The sequence below is a fragment of the Entelurus aequoreus genome, linkage group LG14, assembly GCF_033978785.1.
Source record: "Entelurus aequoreus isolate RoL-2023_Sb linkage group LG14, RoL_Eaeq_v1.1, whole genome shotgun sequence".
Lineage (NCBI taxonomy): Eukaryota > Metazoa > Chordata > Actinopteri > Syngnathiformes > Syngnathidae > Entelurus > Entelurus aequoreus.
Genome location: NC_084744.1, coordinates 39936194 through 39959665, shown reverse-complemented (window position 1 = coordinate 39959665; position 23472 = coordinate 39936194). Strand labels below are relative to the sequence as shown.

The window sequence follows — 23472 nt, the reverse complement described above, 5'->3', positions numbered from 1 at the left end:
GAGTCAGTTAAGCTAGAACTAGCCATCGCCAGGCTGGATAATCCCTGCACACATAGCAATTCTCTTAGAATAATACACAACTCACATAATGTTTTGTCTCTGTGTCAGAGGTGGACATGCATTCTACTGAGGTGGCAAATTATGATGCGTTCAGTTTATCGCAGCACCAAGCAAACAATCTAAAAATTCCTGTCATATCAATTCCTAGATATGGTCGAAATTATTTAAAGTGCACTACGCATAAAACACGCAACATTATTAATATTACTAGTACGGATAATTTCAACAAAAACTCCTCAAAACAGCCCACTACCTATAATATGGGCTTTTTAAACATAAGATCATTGTCTCCCAAAACGTTATTAGTTAATGAGGTCATTAGAGACAACAATCTTAACGTCATTGGTCTCAGCGAAACCTGGCTCAAACCAGACGATTTTTTTTGCACTAAATGAGGCATCTCCTCCTAACTATACGAATGCACATATTGCCCGTTCCCTTAAAGGGGGAACGGGCACACCGCTGCCTCTCTACCTATCTACCGCCCCCTAGGGCCCTATTCGGACTTTATCAGTGAATTCTCAGAGTTTGTTGCTGATCTAGTGATGCACGCCGACAATATAATCATAATGGGGGACTTTAATATCCATATGAATACCCCATCGGACCCTCAGTGCATGGCGCTCCAGACCATAATTGATAGCTGCGGTCTTACAAAAATAATAAATGAACCCACGCATCGCAACGGTAATACAATAGATCTAGTGCTTGTCAGGGGTGCCACCACCTCCAAAGTTATGATATTTCCATATACTAAAGTAATGTCCGATCATTACCTTATAAAATTCGAAGTTCTGACTCATTGCTAGTAATAATAATAACTGCTATAGCAGCCGCAACATTAATGCTGCCACAACGATGACTCTTGCTGGCCTACTGCCTTCGGTAATGGCACCATTCCCAAATTATGTGGGCTCTATTTATAACCTCACTAACAACTTTAACGACGTCCTGCGCAAAATCATTGATAGTATAGCACCGCTAAAGCTGAAAAGGGCCCCTAAAAGGCGCACCCCATGGTTTACAGAAGAAATTAGAGCTCATAAATTATCATGTAGAAAGCTGGAACGCAAATGGCGCGCGACTTAACTTGAGGTTTTCCATCAAGCATGGAGTGATAGTTTAATAACTTATAAACGCATGCTTACCTTAGCTAAAGCTAAATATTACTCAAATCTCATCCGTCTCAACAAAAACGATCCTAAATTTTTGTTTAGTACAGTAGCATCACTAACCCAACAAGGGACACCTCCCAGTAGCTCCACCCTCTCGGCAGATGACTTTATGAATTTCTTTAATAAAAAAATTGAACTCATTAGAAAGGAGATTAAAGACAACGCATCCCAGCTACAAGTGGTTTTATTAGAGCGTATCAAAACACGTATTGGGATGACAGACTTAGCCTTGTTTTGGTTTAACTCTTATCTTACTGACAGGATGCAGTGCGTCTCCCATAACAATGTGACATCGGACTATGTTAAGGTAACGTGTGGAGTTCCCCAGGGTTCGGTTCTTGGCCCTGCACTCTTTAGAATCTACATGCTGCCGCTAGGTGACATCATACGCAAATACGGTGTTAGCTTTCACTGTTGTGCTGATGACACCCAACTCTACATGCCCCTAAAGCTGACCAACACGCCGGATTGTAGTCAGCTGGAGGCGTGTCTTAATGAAATCAAACAATGGATGTCCGCTAACTTTTTGCAACTCAACGCCAAGAAAACGGAAATGCTGATTATCGGTCCTGCTAGACACGACACTTATTTAAAAATACCACCTTAACATTTGACAACCAAACAATTACACAAGCCGACTCGGTAAAGAATCTGGGTATTATCTTCGACCCAACTCTCTCGTTTGAGTCACACATTAAGAGTGTTACTAAAACGGCCTTCTTTCATCTCCGTAATATCGCTAAAATGTGTCCCATTTTGTCCACTAGCGACGCTGAGATCATTATTCATGCGTTCGTTACGTCTCGTCTCAATTACTGTAACGTATTATTTTCGGGTCTCCCTATGTCTAGCATTAAAAGATTACAGTTGGTACAAAATGCGGCTGCTAGACTTTTGACGACAACAAGAAAGTTTGATCATATTACGCCTATACTGTATATACCTTTGTATACCTATATACATATATACCTTTATACACCTATATACATGTATACCTTTATATACCTGTATACATATATACCTATACTGGCTCACCTGCACTGGCTTCCTGTGCACTTAAGATGTGACTTTAAGGTTTTACTACTTACGTATAAAATACTACACGGTCTAGCTCCATCCTATCTTGCCGATTGTATTGTACCATATGTCCCGTCAAGAAATCTGCGTTCAAAGAACTCCGGCTTATTAGTGATTCCCAGAGCCCCAAAAAAGTCTGCGCGCTATAGAGCGTTTTCTATTCGGGCTCCAGTACTCTGGAATGCCCTCCCAGTAACAGTTAGAGATGCTACCTCAGTAGAAGCATTTAAGTCCCATCTTAAAACTCATTTGTATACTCTAACCTTTAAATAGACCCCCTTTTTAGACCAGTTGATCTGCCGTTTCTTTTCTTTTCTCCTCTGCCCCCCTCTCCCTTGTGTGTGTGTGTGTGTGTGTGTGGGGGGGGGGGGGGGGGGGCGCACCCTTGTGCCACCCGGGGTGGACCGCTAGCCTGTGCATCGGTTGGGGACATCTCTGCACTGCTGACCCGTCTCCGCTCCGGATGGTTTCCTGCTGGCCCCAGTATGGACTGGACTCTCACTATTATGTTAGATCCACTATGGACTGGACTCTCACTATTATGTTAGATCCACTATGGACTGGACTCTCACTATTATGTCAGATCCACTATGGACTGGACTCTCACAATATTATGTCAGACCCACTCGACGTCCATTGCACCCGGTCACCCGTCTCATCGACGTCCCACTGGGTTGTGGGTTTTTCCTTGCCCTTATGTGGGCGCTGAACCGCGTGGGCACTGAACCGCGGATGTCGTTGTGGCTTGTGCAGCCCTTTAAGACACTTGTGATTCAGGGCTATATAAATAAACATTGATTGATTGAAATTAAATTAAATTATTAAATGTATTTAAATTATAGGAAATTGTCTGTATAATTCTAAGGACAAACATGAATTTACCGTCTTTTTTCGGACCATAGGGCGCACTGCTGATAAGCAGGTCTAGTCAGGTCTATTTTCATACATAAGGCGCACCGAATTATAAGGCACATTAAAGGAGTCATACTATTATGATTATTTTCTGCATGTAAAAGACTTCCTTGTGGTCTACATCAGTGATCCCCAACCACCGGGCCGCGGCCCGGTACCGGTCCGTGGATCGATTGGTACCGGGCCGCACAAGAAATAAAAAATAAAAATAAAAAATAAAAAATATGTTTTATTAAATCAACATAAAAAACACAAGATTCACTTATAATTAGTGCACCAACCCAAAAAACCTCCCTCCCCCACTCATTCACACTCATTCACACAAAAGGGTTGTTTCTTTCTGTTATTAATATTTCTGGTTTCTACATTATATATCAATATAGATCAATACAGTCTGCAGGGATACAGTCCGTAAGCACACATGATTGTATTTCTTTATGACAAAAAATATAAATAAATAAAAAATATTCTGCAGTGTGATGTATGCTGTGTTGTCCCAAAACCAGCAGGTAGAAGGGAAATGAGCCCCCAGTGACACATAAAGACACATGTGACACATTCATACACACTTAACTCCTTGGAGTCCAGAGTGGAATTGAACGGTTTTATGTACTTCTGTTTCACCATTCAAAACTGTTCATCTTCTATTATTGTGTTGTACACCTGGGCCAGTTTTCTCAACGTGACCACCTGGAAGCTCAGTAGATGATCAGAAAACCCACAATATTGACATGTTTGTATCTTAGTTTCATCAAGAATGTTTCATCACGGCTCTTTGAATGCACCACATTTATGTGCTGTGAGATGCAGAAGTAACTATTTTAAAATTTTTTCCGTCACCTCGCCCGAGCTGGTTTCCAAATGTTGGCGCTGTGTGTGAATCAATGAAGGTGAACTTTGAAGACGTTACGACGTCTGTGTTGGACACAAGTTGTGGCATAGACCAAGAATACAAGGTTTCTGTCACGTGGGGGTCGCATATTTGTGCGGGATCGTTCCTCCAGTGCAACACAGACACTCCGGACAAAAACGTGAAGGTAAGAGATGGTTTATTTAACATAAATCATAGCCAAACAGAAAACAAGCAAAAGAAAAGCGTGCCGAATGCACGGGAAGCTAAGACAATAACTTTAGCACAGAGTCTGACAACTTAGCACAGAGTCAAGAACAAGAATACAGAAACGTGACTGTTGCTTACCGCAAACAAGGAAGCCAGGAGGAGTTAACAGAAAAGCAGGCTTAAATAGTGTCTCTTGATTAGGCACAGGTGTGCTTCCCGAATAACAGGCAGGTGAAAATAATACGTAACCATGGTAACAAACTCAAACAAGGAAGTGCACAATCAGGAACTGAGGGAGTCCAAAACAAACCAAAAACACAAAACATGATCCAGACCACGAATCATGACAGTTGTTAGATCCACTGTGAGGGGTGATGCTTTATTAATGATTTAATTAACAATTAAGGGATCAGAGATCAGCTGAAACCAAAGAGGAAATGTTTCATTCGCTGAAAGTTTTACAGTTGTTTGATACAATTATTGTCTTACTTACATTGAAATCATCAGCGTATGAATTTTTATCTCATTTCAGTGCATTTGATTTATTTTCATGACTATTTACATTGCAGATTGTCACTGAAGGCATCAAAACTATGACACCTGTGAAGTGAAAACCATTTCAGGTGACTACCTCTTGAAGCTCATGGAGAGAATGCCAAGAGTGTGCAAAGCAGTAATCAGAGCAGGGTGGCTATTTTGAAGAAACTAGAATATAAAACATGTTTTCAGTTATTTCACCTTTTTTTGTTAAGTACATAACTCCACATGTGTTCATTCATAGTTTTGATGTGACAATCTACAATGTAAATAGTCATGAAAATAAAGACAACACATTGAATGAGAAGGTTTGTCCTAACGTTTGGCCTGTACTGTATACTATTGATTTTCGACACAAAAAAATAAAAACCTTTCTATTTGTGTGTGTGTATTTTCAAATAAAAAAAAAAAAATTGTTTTTCAGTTTCCATTCATAAAAAAACAATGAAATGAAACATACATTGACAGTTAGTTTATGAATTTAATCCCACCTTTAAAACATAATTAGGTTTTTACATGTTTTAAAAAGCTGGTCTCATGTCATAATTAATATTAGCATAAAACAAACATACTTGGATGAGGGCCCAGAATTTGGTACTACGCCCCTGTAAGTGGCCAGAATGACTTTAAATAATAACCTGTCGGCCTTATTCTCTTCACTTGTAAAAGTAGGAGAATAAGAGTAAAAAAAAAAATTTTTTTTGTTAAGGACATAACTCCACATGTGTTCATTCATAGTTTTGATGTGACAATCTACAATGTAAATAGTCATGAAAATTAAGAAAACATTGTATTGAATGAGGAGAAGATGTGTCCAAACTTTTGACCTGTACTGTACGTATACGCACAACAATATATATTCTCTAGATTTGATGCAATTAAACACATTTTCTATATAAATAAATAAAATTGTCATGAAAATAAAGAAAATGCATTGAATCATACTGTATATATATTTAACATTTTAATCCCTAGTAATTTAGGGTATGTTTACATTAGCCTATTATGTAAAAACTGGAATGTTCTTCTCCTTGAAAAAATGTCATACTATATATATATATATATATATATATATATATATATATATATATATATATATATATATATATATATATATATATATATATATATATATATATATATATATATATATATATATATATATATATATATATATATATATATATATACATATTTATATATCTATATATCTATACATATCTATATCTATATATCTATGTATCTATATATATATATATATAGAGATATATAGATATATAGATATATATATATATAGATGTATAGATATATATAGATGTATATAGATATAGATATATATATATATATAACATTTTAATTCCTAGTAATTTAGGGTATGTTTACATTAGCCTATTATGTGAAATCTGGAATGTTCTTCTCCTTGAAAAATTTCATAGGAAAAACGAAAATGCTGAAATATCTATGCCACTTTGTAAAGAAACACAGTTAAAAGTAGGTACTAAAGTTATCTTCTATTTGGCATCCTAGTAGTCTAAGTCTGTTACTTGTCTGTTACTCTTACCTGTGTGTACTGGTCTTCTTGGAGGTCCATTCATCCAACAGCAGACAATGGTGAAAACAGCAGTGTGGCCTTGTACTTTGTCCCATTAACCTGGGGACTGAAGAAGATCTGACCAGGGCTTAGCCAAGATAAAAGATGTTTTTTTTAACATCCATCCATTTTCTACCACCTGTCCCTCTTGGGGCCGCGGGGGTGCTGGAGCCTATCTTAGCTGCACTCAGGTGGAAGGCGGGGTACACCCTGGACAAGTCACCACAGGGCCAACACAGATAGACAACATTCACACACTGGGGACCATTTAGTGTTGCCAATCAACCTATCCCCAGGTGCATGTCTTTGGAGGTGGGAGGAAGCCAGAGTACCCACACAGTCACGCGGAGAACATGACCTGTTTTTCAAAAATATAGTTTTAAAAAATAAGCAAAGAAAAAGTTAGATTTTTACACTAAAATAATATTACAAGAACACTACCGGCTAGCTTACGTTACAGTACCATAAGCGGTTTAACAGAACAAATGTCTTTTAAATGTCTTTTTTCCCCTCAATACCTAATTACACAATATAATATGGAAAAAAACAATATGGTATATTTTAATGATAATAAGTATACAATATTACTCATTTGTAACTGAACATTTCATATCACGGTTATCATGAACAAAATTGGTCACGGTTTGTATGCGGTATTGTTGAATATGCTCAAAAATTACGTACAGTATACACACACAAAGAAATCTTATGACCAAGTTATTTTTTTAAACAGCTAAAATATATAGACACAGAAAACACTATTTTGCATGATTAGTGTTTTAGTCCTAGGACTGTATCTCTTTTAATGGCTAAGCTTACATTGTCTTAAATATTGGTTTGTACTGTAGCACGTTAAAGTGTATTTGAATGAAAAGTGCGTAAAAAACCCCCAAAACTTTTACTATTATCTATTATTTCTGGTGGGTGTTGTGGCGTTCTTCTCTGTTCAGCAGTTTTGTATAAAAAGAAAAGCTTAGTTAGTGGGAAAAGATAACAATAATATGAAAATAAAGAAAGTGTAGATTTAAAAAAACAAAAAACCCACTTTCAATCACTTAATTTTGTATTAAATGTTATCCTTTTAAACGAGGCACTTAACTGAAATCTATTTCCACAGGCTAACAAAAAGTAGACTTTGCAATTGAAAATAATATGAATCATAGTATTTCATGAAAATAAAGTAGTAAAAAAATCAATTTCATATAAGCTACAACGATACGCTACATTTTTTTAACTTTTATATTATTTTTTTAATTTTGGGGGCGGGGGTCTGTTTCTCAGTACCTGTATTATCTGTTCCCTATCAAATGAATATTTTAAAAAAGGATTAAAAAAAGGCAACAGCGGAGGATGCATGTGCATGTACGAGCCAGTCTGCCCCACAACAAGAGGATGGAGAAAAAGAAGGAACTTATTGACTACAATGGCAGACTCACGCAAAGCTCTTCAGATAAAACTTTACCATATATGGAGATATCCACTGATGTCACCAATGGGAAAATTGTCACAAATTGGGCAAGTTCAAGATGGCTCGTTTAGATGAAGTATGAAGTAAGACAAGATTGTTTTATAAATATCTCCGCCATACATCCATGGTTTCATTTCACATTTTCAGCACTTATGCAGATCCCAAATACACAAAATCAGGGACCAATAGGTAAGAAAAGTTGGATTTGCGGAATAGGTTCCCTTTAAGCATAAACATGAAAAATGTACAAGTACTTTTAAATATTACTCTATGTATTTTTCTGTTGGCTCTGAATGTGCATTGGTTGGTTGGATTTCTTGGAGAAAAATACACCCTGAGTGCTGTGTAAATGTATCACATAGCAAGAAGAAGGTCACCTTGATTGGAAGTTAGAAAAAGAAGAGGAATTTTATCATTTTTTTTGGAAATAGTATGCAAATAGAGTTAGTGATGATTTGTATCAGACAAATACTGTACTCCTCAGAACTCCTCCGTCTTAAGATCTTTCGTTCAGTTTTTGCAAAATCCAGTTAAGTCGCTCCATAGGAGGAGTCATAAATTATGACCCCCCCCCCCCCCCCCCCCCCACTGTGATGAAAAATGGTGCTTTTGTTGGACAATGAAGCTAAATCAGGGCAAACAAAGCCTTTCTTTCGGGGGGAGGAGGAGGGCAATTCTGCCTGCATTCATAAGGGCTGTGCTTCATAATAGGATCATAATACTTGGAGGAAGACGTTACAGTTGTGGGGTTTCCCTTTGTATACTCTCCACCCCCTCTACTGTTATTTTTCAAGCACATTGTTCCTTCTTGTCGTTTTACCGTCTATGATGCTTGCCTGCATATATCTATTCTCGAACAGGACTAAATTATGCAATATGATATAGAAAATAAATATACTGTAGCTGAAAAGATAAAAATCCACTCTTTGTGTACTTAAATATGGATACAATAACAGTCTATATTGGAAATATTTATTAACCAAAAAAAATTATTATATTGTTGTCTAAATACAATTACTTACCAAAAAAAACATAATTATAGTAAATAATTATAATATGATACCGGTAAATTGTTGTAAAAAATACAACCTTAGATTTCTATTATTATTATTTATAATGTAGTTTTTTAAACTATGGGATTTAATATTATCACTTTACCTTTTTTTGGAGGACACAAAAGAGGATAATTTGGCAGATATTATCATATAAATATATAAATTAGGGACGTCAAAAAATAACTAATGTGATTAATCACAAAAAAATTATCGCATTAATGATTGATATACACAGGTTAATCACGCAATTATTTTGACTGTACATAATCATTACCTTAACCGTGGAAGACGACCTGGAAGGCAGAGTGGGTTGTCACACGCTCAGTGATCAACCAAGTCAATGCCAAGACAAGCGCGGAGATTCCGACTGCAAATTTCACTCCGAAACAAACGACGACGGGACTTTAGATAAAAATGCTACCAAGTTTTGAGCCTGTAAATGACACGCATTACAAAATACAGTACATTATGACAATTATATCCCATTTGTGTCAAAAATATTGGGGTCTTTTTTAAAGTTGATTTAAATTATGCAATTGGGTAATAACAAATTGTGTGAATAATCGGATTCAAAACATGTATCGTTTGACAGCACAAGTAAATTAGTATCGTCACATTACCAATTATTTTTTGGGCGGGAGAACATTAGGCAGATATTATTTAGATTTATATATAATATTTGCACTTTTTTGAATGTTTTCTTCTGTAGTCCGCAAAGAACACTTCTCTAGTACCCAGATGAAAGAGATCCATACACGCCATGAGGTGTTTCTGATGACATGATAGCTATGTAAGAAGGACAAAATATTAGCAAAAACAAGCATAAGAGTTAACAATATTCAGTTAAATCTCTTGTTGCGTCTCATTAGAGGGGCAGGTGTACTTAATGTTGCAGAGGTGAAGCCCGAGAAAAATTTACTATTTAGTTAGTAAATGAATTTAGGTCTCAGGGGAGCTGGAGCCTATCCCAGTGAGATGGGGTCTACCCTGGCCTGGTCGCCAATCAATGACAGGACACAAAGACAAACACTATATGCAACATTTACAGACTCCATTTAACATGACATGTTTTTGGGACACGGGAGGAAGTTGAAGCACAACAAACTCATTTGAAACTGGACTCTGATGTTCTGGACCATGGTGGCCTCCTGCAGGGGAGGGCGCTGTAGAGGCAAAGAAAAAGGTCACATTTTGATGGCTCAAGTTCACTTTTTTTTGCTGCACATTTGGGCCAAGTCAGACAGCAAACACTGTTAGCACTCTGCATGTTGTCATATATAGATGGATACTACTTTATTGATTCCTTCAGGAAAATGTAATTAAATGTTAGGGAAACCAAACTTTGCTGTGCCTGCGTGGCGGAAAGTCTACTTTTCTCAACGTTGTTTGATCTTGAAACTTTTTGATGATGTTTAAAATACGTATCTGTTCAAAACACGTGCGTGGATTTAAACTAAAGTCTTCCTTCCTGTCTGTTCACGCTTAAAAGAGCTTATGAAGCTAAAGTGTATTCAGAATAAGTCCCTTATATGCAATATTATAGATAATTGTCTTTAATTAACCCTCACTGTCCTTATTAGGTATACAGTAGAGTTGCACTTATAAGTTACACGAGAGGTGCACAGAATTAATGACTATCACTGGAGGTCCTGCAGGTGTACATCATTTTGTGACTGATGAGCCCTTTTGTTGGTGGCACATCTGGAGACAGTTAGGGAGAGTATGCAAATAGCATGTGGAAATATTTGTGTAAAAAATGTCTTAGAACGTAATATATAAATAATTGACAGGGTGCCATATCTTAGGTATTGATGGCATTATTATAGTAACTCATGTTCATTGCAATACGGCAGAAACAAGGTGGATTCTTTAAAAGTCAAATTTTTTTTCTCAACAACACCCGCAATATTATGACTTATTTAACAAGTACAAACAAAGTTGACGAAGTTGAAGGAAATCTCCTGAGATTTTGAGATAAATGTTATAGTCTTCTTTTATTCTCACATTGTATCGGGGTCATATCAACAATAGCAAATCTTGTTCAAGATGCATGCTTTTAAAAACAGCCCCATATGGAGCAAAAAACTCGGAACACTTTCATTCAACAAAAGCTATTAAATATGATTTACAAGGAGGGCAAACATCTTCCAGCGAAGACAACTGTCAGAAAAACACAAGTTGCCAAAAACTTGTCTCGCTTGCTATATCGGCAGATATATTTGGACACACAAGTTGATGATGGACAAGAGGAGCTCACCATGGACTTGTTTTGTTTTTCAAAATTATTGCACGAATGACTGTTTTTTTTGGGGGGGGACGTGAATGTCACATGACGTGATTCCTGGAGTCCTCCCTCTTGACGTGTTCCAGCGTCTTGTCCAAGCACTTGCTCCTCTTGTTCTGGTGCGTCTTGACGTGCTTGGCCAGGTGGTCGCTGCGCATGAATCTCTTGCAGCAGTCCGGGCACACGAAGCGCTTCTCCCCGGTGTGAGTCCTCAGGTGTCTCTGGAGCTCGTCCGAGCGGGTGAAGCTCTTGCCGCAGAAGAGCCAGTTGCAGACGAAGGGCCGCTCCCCGGAGTGCCAGCGCAGGTGCGCCTTCAGGTGCGACGTCTTGCCGTAGACCTTCCCGCAGCCCGGGATGTGGCAGACGTGCTGCTTCTTCTTGCCCGGCTCCTCGGCGCCGGAGGAGGCCGACTGGCAGTTGGGGCAGCGGCACCGGCGGCAGCGACGCGCGGTGGCCAGGGGGGACTTGGTGTGCAAGAGGGCGGCGATTTGCGTCTGGTACTGGGCGAAGTCCGCCGTGTGGCCGTGCAGCACCAGGCCTCGCTGCAGCTGGAAGCGGTGGTTGCCCTGCTGGAGGCTCCACCACGGGATGTCCTCCGCCGGGTTGGGGGACAACTGTCTCTGGCCCGCGACAAAAGTGGGCATGGCGGGCGGCATGGCCGCGGGCGCCGCGTAGCTGACGGCGGGCACGTAGGTGGGAGGACACGGGGACTGCATGGAGCACGGGAGCATCTTCACCGGGGAGAAGTCGTACGGGTAGCCGGGGTCGGCGGGCGGGGTGAGGGGCAGGTCGTGCGGGGCCGCGAAGGACCCCAGCGACTGCGGCTTGGAACTTAGTCCGAAAGTTGCGTTGCTCGGAGCGCTTGCCTCGTTAGTCCACGGGTGGAACAACCGCGACGGCGAGCCCAGGGTGGCGGGGTCGTAAGAAACCGGGAGGAAGTCGGAGGGGCTGGACTGGTGGTGGTGGTGGTGGTGGTGGTGCCCGATTCGGTTACAGGTGGCGGCCAGGAGAGCCAGCGGGGAGTGCTTGCAGTTTTCCGGGGAAGAGTTGGGAGTGCGGTCCTGGAACACATGGACACGGAAAAAGTTTTTTTTTTTTTTTTTTCATTTTTGTCCACTCAAAGTGTTTGTTGAAGCTACAATAACAACAACATTGAATTAGTAACATATCCAACTAATAAAGTGACACTAACCTGCAGGAAAGCGTGGAGCGTCTCGTTCCGCAGCACAGCCACGGCCGCCATCGTGCTCCTCCGCCGCGGCGACCAGCAAACACGGATAAACACGCTCCACACCCCCCCACCCAAAAAAAAAAAAAAAAGTCGCTTATAATTCGTAAAAACGCCAGCAATGGCGGCGTCGACGCATAAAAAGTGCTTTTTTTTTGACGCAGCCCGGGCGAAGCCTCCTCACTCGCAGATCTCCTGGCACTATCTGACGGGGTGGCGCATCACTTCACAGGGTTTGATAAGCACTTTGGTGCGCCGCCAGCCAGTCAGAAAGGAGATTTATGACTTTGAAGTTTGCCGCTGCCCAATCATCAAAGAATGGCGGCTCTTTGAGGGAGGCGCGCAGATCCTTTGAATCCACAAAGCTGCTATTGGTGTGTTTGTGGCGGGAGAAAGGAGCTGATTATTAGCAGGGGGCGGGGGGGAGGGAGGAGATAAAGGCGGGACAATTAATGAAGTAATCACTATGTGGGAAATGTATATACACAAATAATTGGATTTTCCTGATCAAAGCCCCCCCATGCCGCCCGGAGAGCCTGCTATTGGCTGCTGTCGTCATCTGATCCGCTTTTTCTAATTAAGGATTTGTAGTCCAACTCAAGAGCGCACAATGTGACTTTGTTATCTCTGGAGATCTCCCACAAGTCCACGCAGGATACATCAAGGGACTCAACACGCAAGTTCCTCATCTCTCCAGCATCTCTCTCCTTAATTGAGTCACTTTGTGTTTTTATCCGTTTTTAATTTTGATTTTTTTATTTTTTTTGGCGAGATTTGCAGTCTTAAACTCAAAAAAGAGAAGTGTCCGACACATGAAAGACTTGTCTCCTCTCCGCAACAAAAAGTAAGACTGCAAAATAAGCCGCCATAGTGCCGAAGAAAGTTTACAAAGATAAAGAAGATGAGAAACACAATTGAATTCAATAAAGTACCATCGCCATCTTTAATAAAGGTAAAAGGGATATGATCAATTTCATTCATTACTTATGTTCAATGTTCCCTCTAATTTTTCATGTGTGTGAGCAAATGCAAAAACTCCCTGAGCATTGAGTGGAGCCCATGTGAGCAACATCAGACGTGCACACTGTGGCTACACCAGCAGCACACCTGTCCCAAACCTGACTAAATAACAAGTTCCATCTCCATCCATCCATCCATTTTCTACTGCTTGTCTCTTTCGGGGTCGCGGTGGGTGCTGGAGCCTATCTCAGCTGCATTCGGGCGGAAGGTGGGGTACACCCTGGACAAGTCGCCACCTCATCGCAGGGCCAACACAGATAGACAGACAACATTCTCTTATTATTATAATCAAATGACAGCAGTCATTTCCATTTCTAATATAAGTGTTTAGGCCCACTTACAATGACAATAACAAAAAATATAGTTTTTCATGAACTGTGTACTTGTATTGTTTGTCTGGGTGGAGGTCCTGCTTTGGAAATAGTTTGTACCCCTTTCAGACATTGCATTTAGTTCCCCATTAAAACATTCACATGTTGCACAATGAGATGTAAGCAGGGGATCATGTGTACATTCCTGTAACTTCATATACATTTTATTAGTATTTATTTAATATACTAACAGCATTTCATGATTAATATTTATAAATTAAGATTCCTAATAAATGACACCATAATAAGCACACATTTGATTGGTAAATCATAGTGTAACGACCTGGAATGACACTTTATGTGTGGTGTTGAAGTTGTCCGACTTTTTGTGTGGCTGTAAACGCATCACTGGCTAAGTGCCATATGTGCACGTGTTGGCGCAAGCGAGAAAGAGCGAGCGGCTGCTGTTGATATAACAAAGTTGCTTTTGGTCTGGTTTGCACTGCAGAAAATGACCACTTTGGCTAGATATAATTTTTTTTACTAATGTTTTGGTGATGTGTTTATGGCCGACAATAAAGAGTTTTGCTCAGTAAAGTGATCGATGGAATTCATGTCCTCAGAGCGTCTCGACAGATGTTACAAAATTTGAACAATGATGACGAAAACTGTTTTCTCTGTCGTGTCCGTGTGTCGAAAAATTGTTATGCGCTTATTTTTTTATTTGATTTTGTGCGTGGCATAGATTTGCCGTGCGCAGAGGACGCTTGAGCAGTGCGCAATTGCACAGGCGCGCACCTTAGAGGGAACATTGTTTATGCGTATTTCATATTGTTATCTGCATGGGAAACTACATTAGGCCATGTCTACACTTAGCCCCTTAAACCAATAATTATTTAGCCTAAACCCCGTTTCAGCCACACTAAACCAGCGTTTAAGGTTCCCCTCCTCAGACTAATTTTACACGGGTAAGTGCATCGTGTAATTCTTGAATCTCCAGCTCTTAGCTTTGTATGGACTCATTGATCGTTTACAAACTGAGTTCGGAGAGGAAGTGAAGTCAGTAAGACCACGCCCACACAGGAAGTGACATCAGAAAGAACGCGCCACAGCCAGCTTCATAATAAAGCGGTTACGTAACTCGGAGCTAACTACTGGAAATATGGAGGTGAGTCATCTACCCATGCCGTGTTTCTCCTTCTTCTACATGTACAGACACTTGTGGAAATCACACATGAATACTTTAAGAGAAAGCCATTGCAGCTATTTGGGATACAACACTTCTCAGACGGCAAGAGAACTTTCCAATGTCCAGGTCAGCTGTGATTCTACTTAGGGAAAAACTTTGTCCATTTGTCGAAGGAGAGACAACGAGAATGCGGGCTCCCGTGGATTTGATAAAAAAGGTAGCGTGTGCTTTGTATTGGTTGATTGATTGATTGAGACTTGTATTAGTAGATTGCACAGTACAGTACATATTCCGTACAATTGACCACTAAATGGTAACACCCGAATAAGTTTTTCAACTTGTTTAAGTCGGGGTCCACGTTCATCAATTCATGGTACCTGGCCGTTGAATGAAGACTATGGACAACAGCGAATGCTTTTGGACTGGCAAAGCAGACTGTATCAGTTATTGTCCGCCATGTATGTCGCGGACTCAACGTCTAGGTCCAGAGTATATAAAGTCACCAAAAAGGAATGGACAATGAAGGTGAAGGCAAAAGAGTGAGGAGTGTCCTGACCAGATATCTAGATCCCTACATTGATTGTTGTCAAATGTTCTTTATCACATTGTTTACGTGTCTAATAAATATTTGATTAATTTATGATGGCTCAGGTGGGATTCACTACAATAGTCACACTGGATTCCAGTTCATTGAAATAGCACAACAGTGGATATTGTTCAGATAAGTTACATTTAAGAACTTGCACACAAAGCAACACTGGAGGTGACTATGACGTGTGCATTTTCCGCGCATGCGTACTAGGTCGCGTTGCGCCGGTGGACTGGGGGGGTGAAGGGGGTCTTAAACAACCATTGTGTGTGTGTGGACAAGGCTAAGGTTAGGTGGGATTTACCCTGGATAACCTTAGTGTAAACGGAGCCTTAGAATTCCAATTATTATTCGGCCCTTTTTTTGTCCGGCTCCTTTTTTTTCATATTCAAACCATTCCACTATCAAAATTCTCAGCTTAATTTTTAATTCCCCCCACCCCCCCCACCCCCCATTTTCAGGAATTCCACATTTTCCAGTATATGTTTTCCCCATTTGAAATTAATAAACAATTATTAAACGCTCAAATTTCTTCACTGATTCAAACCATGCCACTATCAAAATTGTCAGCTTAATTGTGACGCAGGTGCTTTATTTTTTATAATTTTTTTCCAAAATATCCACATTTCCAGGAATTCCACATTTTCCAGTAAATATTTTCCCCATTTGAAATTATTAAACACTTTTTAGACATTCATATTTTTTAACTGATTCAAACCATTCCACTATGAAAATTTGCAGCTTAATTATGACGCAAGTGCTTTATTTTTATTTTTTCCACAAAATTGTTTTCACATTTCCAGAAATTCCACATTTTCCAGTAAACAATTCCACTATCATCACATTCCACTCACCCTCTACATCAAAACTAATTATTTCCCAAATAAAAAAAATCCCTACTTTTCCATTTCAATATTTCCACCCTTTTTACTTCAGGCTACTTCTCCAACATTTTTGCACCCATTTCAACCATTCCACCATCAACATATTCCAATTATTCTGGACTTTTGAGCTATCTCTTTTTTATGTCCCAAAAATTCCCAGATTCCTCACTTTTCCGTAACACAAGAAAGTAATGCGTTACTACTTCCACATTTCAACACATTTAAACCCTTCCAAAGTCAAAATGCTCATAAATAATGTTAGACCAGGCCTGGGCAATTATTTTGACTCAGGGGCCCAAATTTCAAGAAAAAAATGTGTCTGGGGGCCGGTATATCTACTTTTAGGAACACTAATACAAAACCGGATAGTCGAACCTCAGATTAAGGAGGAACAGTGTGGTTCTCATCCCGGTTGTGGAACGGTAGACCAGCTCTATACTCTCGGCAGGGTCCTTGAGGAACCATTTAATGGCCTTACAGCCAGCAGCTACATTTTAAAAATGGTCAAAAGTCCCAATATTGTCCAAAATACCTACCTGCAAAATGTCCAAAACACACCCAGCAATAGTGCACAGGAAGGCGGGGAAGAAGAGGGGAAAAGGCGGCCAAAATGGTCAAAAGTTCCAATTTTGTCCAAAATACCTACCCGGGTTCCAGTCCCACAAGTCCCGCCGCCGGCCGCACAAGTCCCGGGATGCCCAAAATGTCCAAAACACGCCCAGCCAGGTCGCACTGGAAGGCGGGGAGAAAAGTGAGAAAAGTCGGCAAAAGTCAGAAAATTTTTCAAAAATCACTCCTAAAAGTGATGTATTCATATTTTGTGCAATATTTCATACATAAATACACGAATGTTAGCTTTTTAGGTCCAATTTTCTATGCGTAAATACATCCGTTATTGCTAACTACTTATGTAATAGGACAATGTGCAATCATACCATCACTTTAACTTTCTAGGCCAAAGGAAATATGTATTTTCTTCCTCCAGCACAATTATTATATGCAACAATTTAGCACTTCTCCATATTTAACTGCTATGGTCACTTTGTTCCTGATCTGCCCTGATCTTAGGTCATCGCGGACTGCAGATGGAACCTCGCTTTTGGCTACTATTTGGACCCTTTACATTTGATATGTTTATTAAAGGCCTACTGAAATGAAATTTTGTTATTTAAACGGGGATAGCAGATCCATTCCATGTGTCATACTTGATCATTTCGCGATATTGCCATATTTTTGCTGAAAGGATTTAGTAGAGAACATCGACGATAAAGTTTGCAACTTTTGGTCGCTGATAAAAAAGCCTTGCCTGTACCGGAAGTAGCGTGACATCGCAGGTTGAAAGGCTCCTCACATTTCCCCATTGTTTACACCAGCAGCGAGAGAGATTCGGACCGAGAAAGCGACGATTACCCCATTAATTTGAGCGAGGATGAAAGATTTGTGGATGAGGAACGTGAGAGTGAAGGACTAGAGTGCAGTGCAGGACGTATCTTTTTTCGCTCTGACCGTAACTTAGGTACAAGGGTCCATTGGATTCCACACTTTCTCCTTTTTCTATTGTGGATCACGGATTTGTATTTTAAAACACCTCGGATACTATATCCTCTTGAAAATGAGAGTCGAGAACGCGAAATGGACATTCACAGTGACTTTTATCCCCACGACAATACATCGGCGAAGCACTTTAGCTACGGAGCTAACGTGATAGCATCGGGCTTAACTGCAGATAGAAACAAAATATATAAACCCCTGATTGGAAGGATAGACAGAAGATCAACAATACTATTAAACCATGGACCTGTAACTACACGGTTAATGCTTTCCAGCCTGGCGAAGCTTAACAATGCTGTTGCTAACGATGCCATTGAAGCTAACTTAGCTATGGGACCTCACAAAGCTATGCTAAAAACATTATCTATCCACCTATGCCAGCCAGCCCTCATCTGCTCATCAACACCCGTGCTCACCTGCGTTCCAGCGATCGACGGAGCGACGAAGGACTTCACCCGATCACCGATGCGGTCGGTGGCTAGCGTCGGATAGCGCGTCTGTTATCCATCTCAAAGTCCTCTTGGTTGTGTTGCTGTAGTCTGCCGCTAATACACCGATCCCACCTACAGCTTTCTTCTTTGCAGTCTTCATTGTTCATTAAACAAATTGCAAAAGATTCACCAACACAGATGTCCAGAATACTGTGGAATTTTGCGATGAAAACAGAGCTTTTTGTATTGGATACAATGGTCTCCGAATACTTCCGTTTCAACCATTGAAGTCACGCGCATACGTCATCATACATAGACGTTTTCAACCGGAAGTTTCACGGGAAATTTAAAATTGCACTTTATAAGTTAACCCGGCCGTATTGGCATGTGTTGCAATGTTAAGATTTCATCATTGATATATAAACTATCAGACTGCGTGGTCGGTAGTAGTGGCTTTCAGTAGGCCTTTAATGTGCATTGTCCCATGTAACAAAGATGTAACAAATATAACAAATTGCGACTTCCTATCAGGAGTTTTATAATACATCTAAGAACAAGCTTATTGGTGTGTCTGGTGGGACTGGCCAAAGTTAAGTAGGAGAAAATGCGGGCGGTTATGAATTATTTAATGTCTCTGTGTGGCCCGGTAGCAAATGCGTCACGGACCGGTGCCGGTCCCCGGACAGGTGGTTGGGGACCACTGGTTTAAGGCATTAATCGGCATTGGCAATCACAAACGTTTTCATCAAAATCGGCTCCTTACACGACACAAATATATGTTTTACACTTCTTCTAAAACTGTCATTCGGACAGAAATGAGCCGACTATGAAAGTTCCCGGGTTTCGGCACCAAAAAAATGTAGATTAACTACGGTCAAAGTATTGGACAGGATGTCGGAAATGTGTAAATAAAGTTGTACTTTATATAAGAAAAAAATGGGCATACAAAACGGTACAAAACGATCTTTTTATCTTGTTATCATCTGTCGTTCATTCATTCACCCGTAGGCTAGTAATGCTCAATCTCAACAACCACAATGCACCTGCTCCCGGTCTTTTTTAATATCCGGTTTGCCACAATGAATTGTGGAACATGCAGTGTCTTAGTTAACCCTTTGTTAGGATATGAAGTAGAAAACAACTCACTTCGGTGTCAGTGTTTCTCAAATAATCAATATCAAATTCATGTATAAATCAAATCAATTCCCTTTTAACACTTTTTAACTGTAAATAACAATACATTCATTTATCAGCAATTAAATCAAGTATGCACATTATGAATGATCATCACACATGAACTATATAACCCATAAGTTACAACACGACTGAGAACTTCTCCCTCTTACAGTAACTTTATCTTTATTGTGTCAGTTTTTGCATAGTTGAGTATCATAGTACAGTATCGGCAATAGTATAGTTCTCAGTATCAGCTTTGCGATTGTTGTCCGGCTTCTTCTGGCAGAAACAATCACTGTACTAGTTTGGAGAGGCAGATATTTGAATTAGACGTGTTCCTTTGAAGGGATTAATGTTCTCAGTCCGCTCCCACCACTTCTCCTTCCAGTCATGACGCAGAGAGAGAGAGAGAGAGAGAGAGAGAGAGAGAGAGAGAGAGAGAGAGAGAGAGAGAGATTCCTGCAGGGCTGCAGACATGGAAGATAATATACTACACTCACATACAGTAAGGGCATGTAAATTACAAACCCCGTTTCCATATGAGCTGGGAAATTGTGTTAGATGTAAATATAAACAGAATACAATGATTTGCAAATCCTTTTCAACCCATATTCAATTGAATGCACTACAAATACAACATATTTGATGTTAAAACTCATAAACTTAATTTTTTTTTGCAAATAATAATAATTAACTTAGAATTTCATGGCTGCAACACGTGCCAATGTAGTTGGGAAAGGGCATGTTTACCACTGTGTTACATGGCCTTTCCTTTTAACAACACTCAGTAAACGTTTGGGAACTGAGGAGACACATTTTTTAAGCTTCTCAGGTGGAATTCTTTCCCATTCTTGCTTGATGTACAGCTTAAGTTGTTCAACAGTCCGGGGGTCTCCGTTGTGGGATTTTAGGCTTCATAATGCGCCACACATTTTCAATGGGAGACAGGTCTGGACTACAGGCAGGCCAGTCTAGTACCCGCACTCTTTTATTATGAAGCCACGTTGATGTAACACGTGGCTTGGCATTGTCTTGCTGATATAAGCAGGGGCGTCCATGGTAACGTTGCTTGGATGACAACATATGTTGCTCCAAAACCTGTATGTACCTTTCAGCATTAATGGCGCCTTCACAGATGTGTAAGTTACCCATGTCTTGGGCACTAATACACCCCCATACCATCACAGATGCTGGCTTTTCAACTTTGCGCCTATAACAATCCGGATGGTTCTTTTCCTCTTTGGTCCGTAGGACACGACGTCCACAGTTTCCAAAAACAATTTGAAATGGGGACTCGTCAGACCACAGAACACTTTTCCACTTTGTATCAGTCCATCTTAGATGAACTCAGGCCCAGCGAAGCCGACGGCGTTTCTGGGTGTTGTTGATAATTGGTTTTCGCCTTGCATAGGAGAGTTTTAACTTGCACTTACAGATGTAGCGACCAACTGTAGTTACTGACAGTGGGTTTCTGAAGTGTTCCTGAGCCCATGTGGTGATATCCTTTACACACTGATGTCGCTTGTTGATGCAGTACAGCCTGAGGGATCGAAGGTCACGGGCTTAGCTGCTTACGTGCAGTGATTTCTCCAGATTCTCGGAACCCTTTGATGATATTACTGACCGTAAATGGTGAAATCCCTAAATTCCTTGCAGTAGCTGGTTGAGAAAGGTTTTTCTTCAACTGTTCAACAATTTGCTCACACATTTGTTGACAAAGTGGTGACCCTCGCCCCATCCTTGTTTGTGAATGACTGAGCATTTCATGGAATCTACTTTTATACCCAATCATGGCACCCACCTGTTCCCAATTTGCCTGTTCACCTGTGGAATGTTCCAAATAAGTGTTTGATGAGCATTCCTCAACTTTATCAGTATTTATTGCCACCTTTCCCAACTTATTTGTCACGTGTTGCTGGCATCAAATTCTAAAGTTAATGATTATTTGAAAAAAAAAAAAAGTTTATCAGTTTGAACATCAAATATGTTGTCTTTGTAGCATATTCAACTGAATATAAGTTGAAAATGATTTGCAAATCATTGTATTCCGTTTATATTTACATCTAACACAATTTCCCAACTCATATGGAAACAGGGTTTGTAATATACAACTAGAATCACATAAGGTATGAACATTAGTAAAGATTATTAAGATTGTGTATGTCAAGTGAAGGCATGGACAAGTTGCTATGAAACTTGTTATTTAAAATCAAGTTAAGTTAAAACCCTCACTGCTCAAAAAAAGGTACTAAACACAACAAATATGAAGAAAGCGAGTAAGGTTATTTATGTTGATCATGTTTTACAGCCATATCATTGCCGTATAAGACGTGGATCACCAACAGTTTACACGTAAATCTTGCTACGGAATGGCAATTTTTCTTTTTTTTGCAAAAGACAATCTTTCTTGAAACCATTCCCTCTTACATACAGGTGAAAAAATTAAACAAAGTACCAAATGCGAGGGATTAATCCTAAATAACAGACCAGTCCTCTTTTCCAAGACACAATGTCATGATCCCTCATGACAGTTTTGACTTTGTTTGCTCTTTTCCTGCCTTTTGTATCATCCCCTGTCTTAGTGCTTCTACTTTGGTTTTACTTCATGTTGGATTCCTTGTTTTGTTTTTCCATGAGTTAATCGAGCCTATTAATTTCACCTGTTGGATCGTTGTGCTTTGTACCTTCACAAGTGTTTGTCTTCTGTCCATTTCTATGCTACACTAGAATTATTGTGCCTTGCCTTGATTTGTCCCTAATAAAAAGGATTTTACATGCACGTCGCCTTGCTTGCTCTGCATCCTGGGGTCGAGACCAACAACACCAACAAAATAAAGTAACACCTCCATCAATCCCTTAAAACATCAAAAACATTGAATAATTTTGTGACTTTGCCTCTAGTTAGTTGATTATGACCGTGATAACGCAGGAAAAATATTTAATTTAAATAGAAATGTCTGCGATGAGGTGGCGACTTGTCCAGGGTGTACCCCGCCTTCCGCCCGAATGCAGCTGAGATAGGCTCCAGCACCCCCCGCGAACCCAAAAGGGACAAGCGGTAGAAAATGAATGGATGGATGGAAATAGAAATGTTTCGATAACTAAATGCAATTCTTCAAAACAATGCATCGGTATAAAATGTATTAAAGTGATTTCCTTATTATGTTTAATGACACACAATTATTTAAGACAAACGCTACTCGTTCAAAAATAATAAAAACGCAATAATATAGCAAAGATGTCAATATAAAAATGTCAACAAAACATGTATTTGGGATCTGCATTAGTCCTGAAAATGTGCGCGCTTCCACCAAGCTTCTTCTTTTTGTCTATCTTCTTGTTATGTGACATTCATCCTCCACTGTTGCCATTTGTAACATAAAGTAGTGTAAAGTTCTTACTTATATCTGTCAGTAAACGCACCATGAAAGCACTAAAACATACCGGTGTAGTGAGTTTACATTATTCACCCAAGGAACTTTAGTTATTAGAGAGTTCTGGTCGGGACACATTTCGAGTGTTGTTGTTGCACTAGTGAGCCACGGATGAGGAGATGCTGCTCTGTTATTGATTGAAGTAAAGTCTGAATGTCATTAAAACAGTTAGTTCCATCTTTTGACACTTCTTCCACCCCCGTCCTTGCACGCTACACCGCTACAACAATAGACCCGCTCATCGGCAGTGTGTCTCATAATCCAGTGCGCCCTATGGCCCGGAAAATAGGGTAATAGTCCATCAAGTGACTGCCTACGTCCCAACAGATGCTGGCACTGATTGAGTGATGCTGTCTGAAAGCTGTCAAGGCTCTTGGCTCTGTGGGACTCTCCAAAGGGTCGCTGGTAGGGAGGCACAGGAGGTTGGCATTTGCTGATTA

At 40.0% G+C, this 23472-nt stretch overlaps 3 protein-coding genes across 3 annotated transcripts in view; all 3 read right to left on the bottom strand.

Moving 5' to 3' along the window:
* The window catches only part of LOC133664885 (glutamate decarboxylase 1-like), a 354813-nt gene that overhangs the window by 90320 nt on the left and 241021 nt on the right, over positions 1–23472 (bottom strand). The gene's annotated exons all lie outside the window — the stretch shown is intronic.
* Positions 10911–12783, bottom strand: sp5a (Sp5 transcription factor a). The gene is made up of 2 exons (XM_062070670.1): positions 12412–12783; positions 10911–12280 (listed from the first exon to the last, which is right to left on the bottom strand). The coding sequence occupies exons 1-2, from the start codon at positions 12460–12462 to the stop codon at positions 11261–11263; spliced, it is 1071 nt and encodes a 356-aa protein (XP_061926654.1). The 5' UTR covers positions 12463–12783; the 3' UTR covers positions 10911–11260.
* myo3b (myosin IIIB) overlaps positions 16991–23472 on the bottom strand; it is a 290744-nt gene continuing 284262 nt past the window's right edge. Inside the window, exon 37 of the mRNA XM_062069876.1 lies at positions 16991–17172. The gene's annotated coding sequence lies outside the window, so the exon portion shown is untranslated. The remainder of the gene's footprint in view (positions 17173–23472) is intronic.

What these genes read in the sequence shown, in the direction of transcription:
- sp5a (XM_062070670.1), bottom strand. Translation starts at nt 12,462, where the DNA reads ATGGCGGCCGTGGCTGTGCTGCGGAACGAGACGCTCCACGCTTTCCTG. An exon ending in CGCTCCACGCTTTCCTGCAG is followed by an intron (nt 12,281 to 12,411) that starts GTTAGTGTCACT and finishes CATGTGTTCCAG; the next exon opens with GACCGCACTCCCAACTCTTC.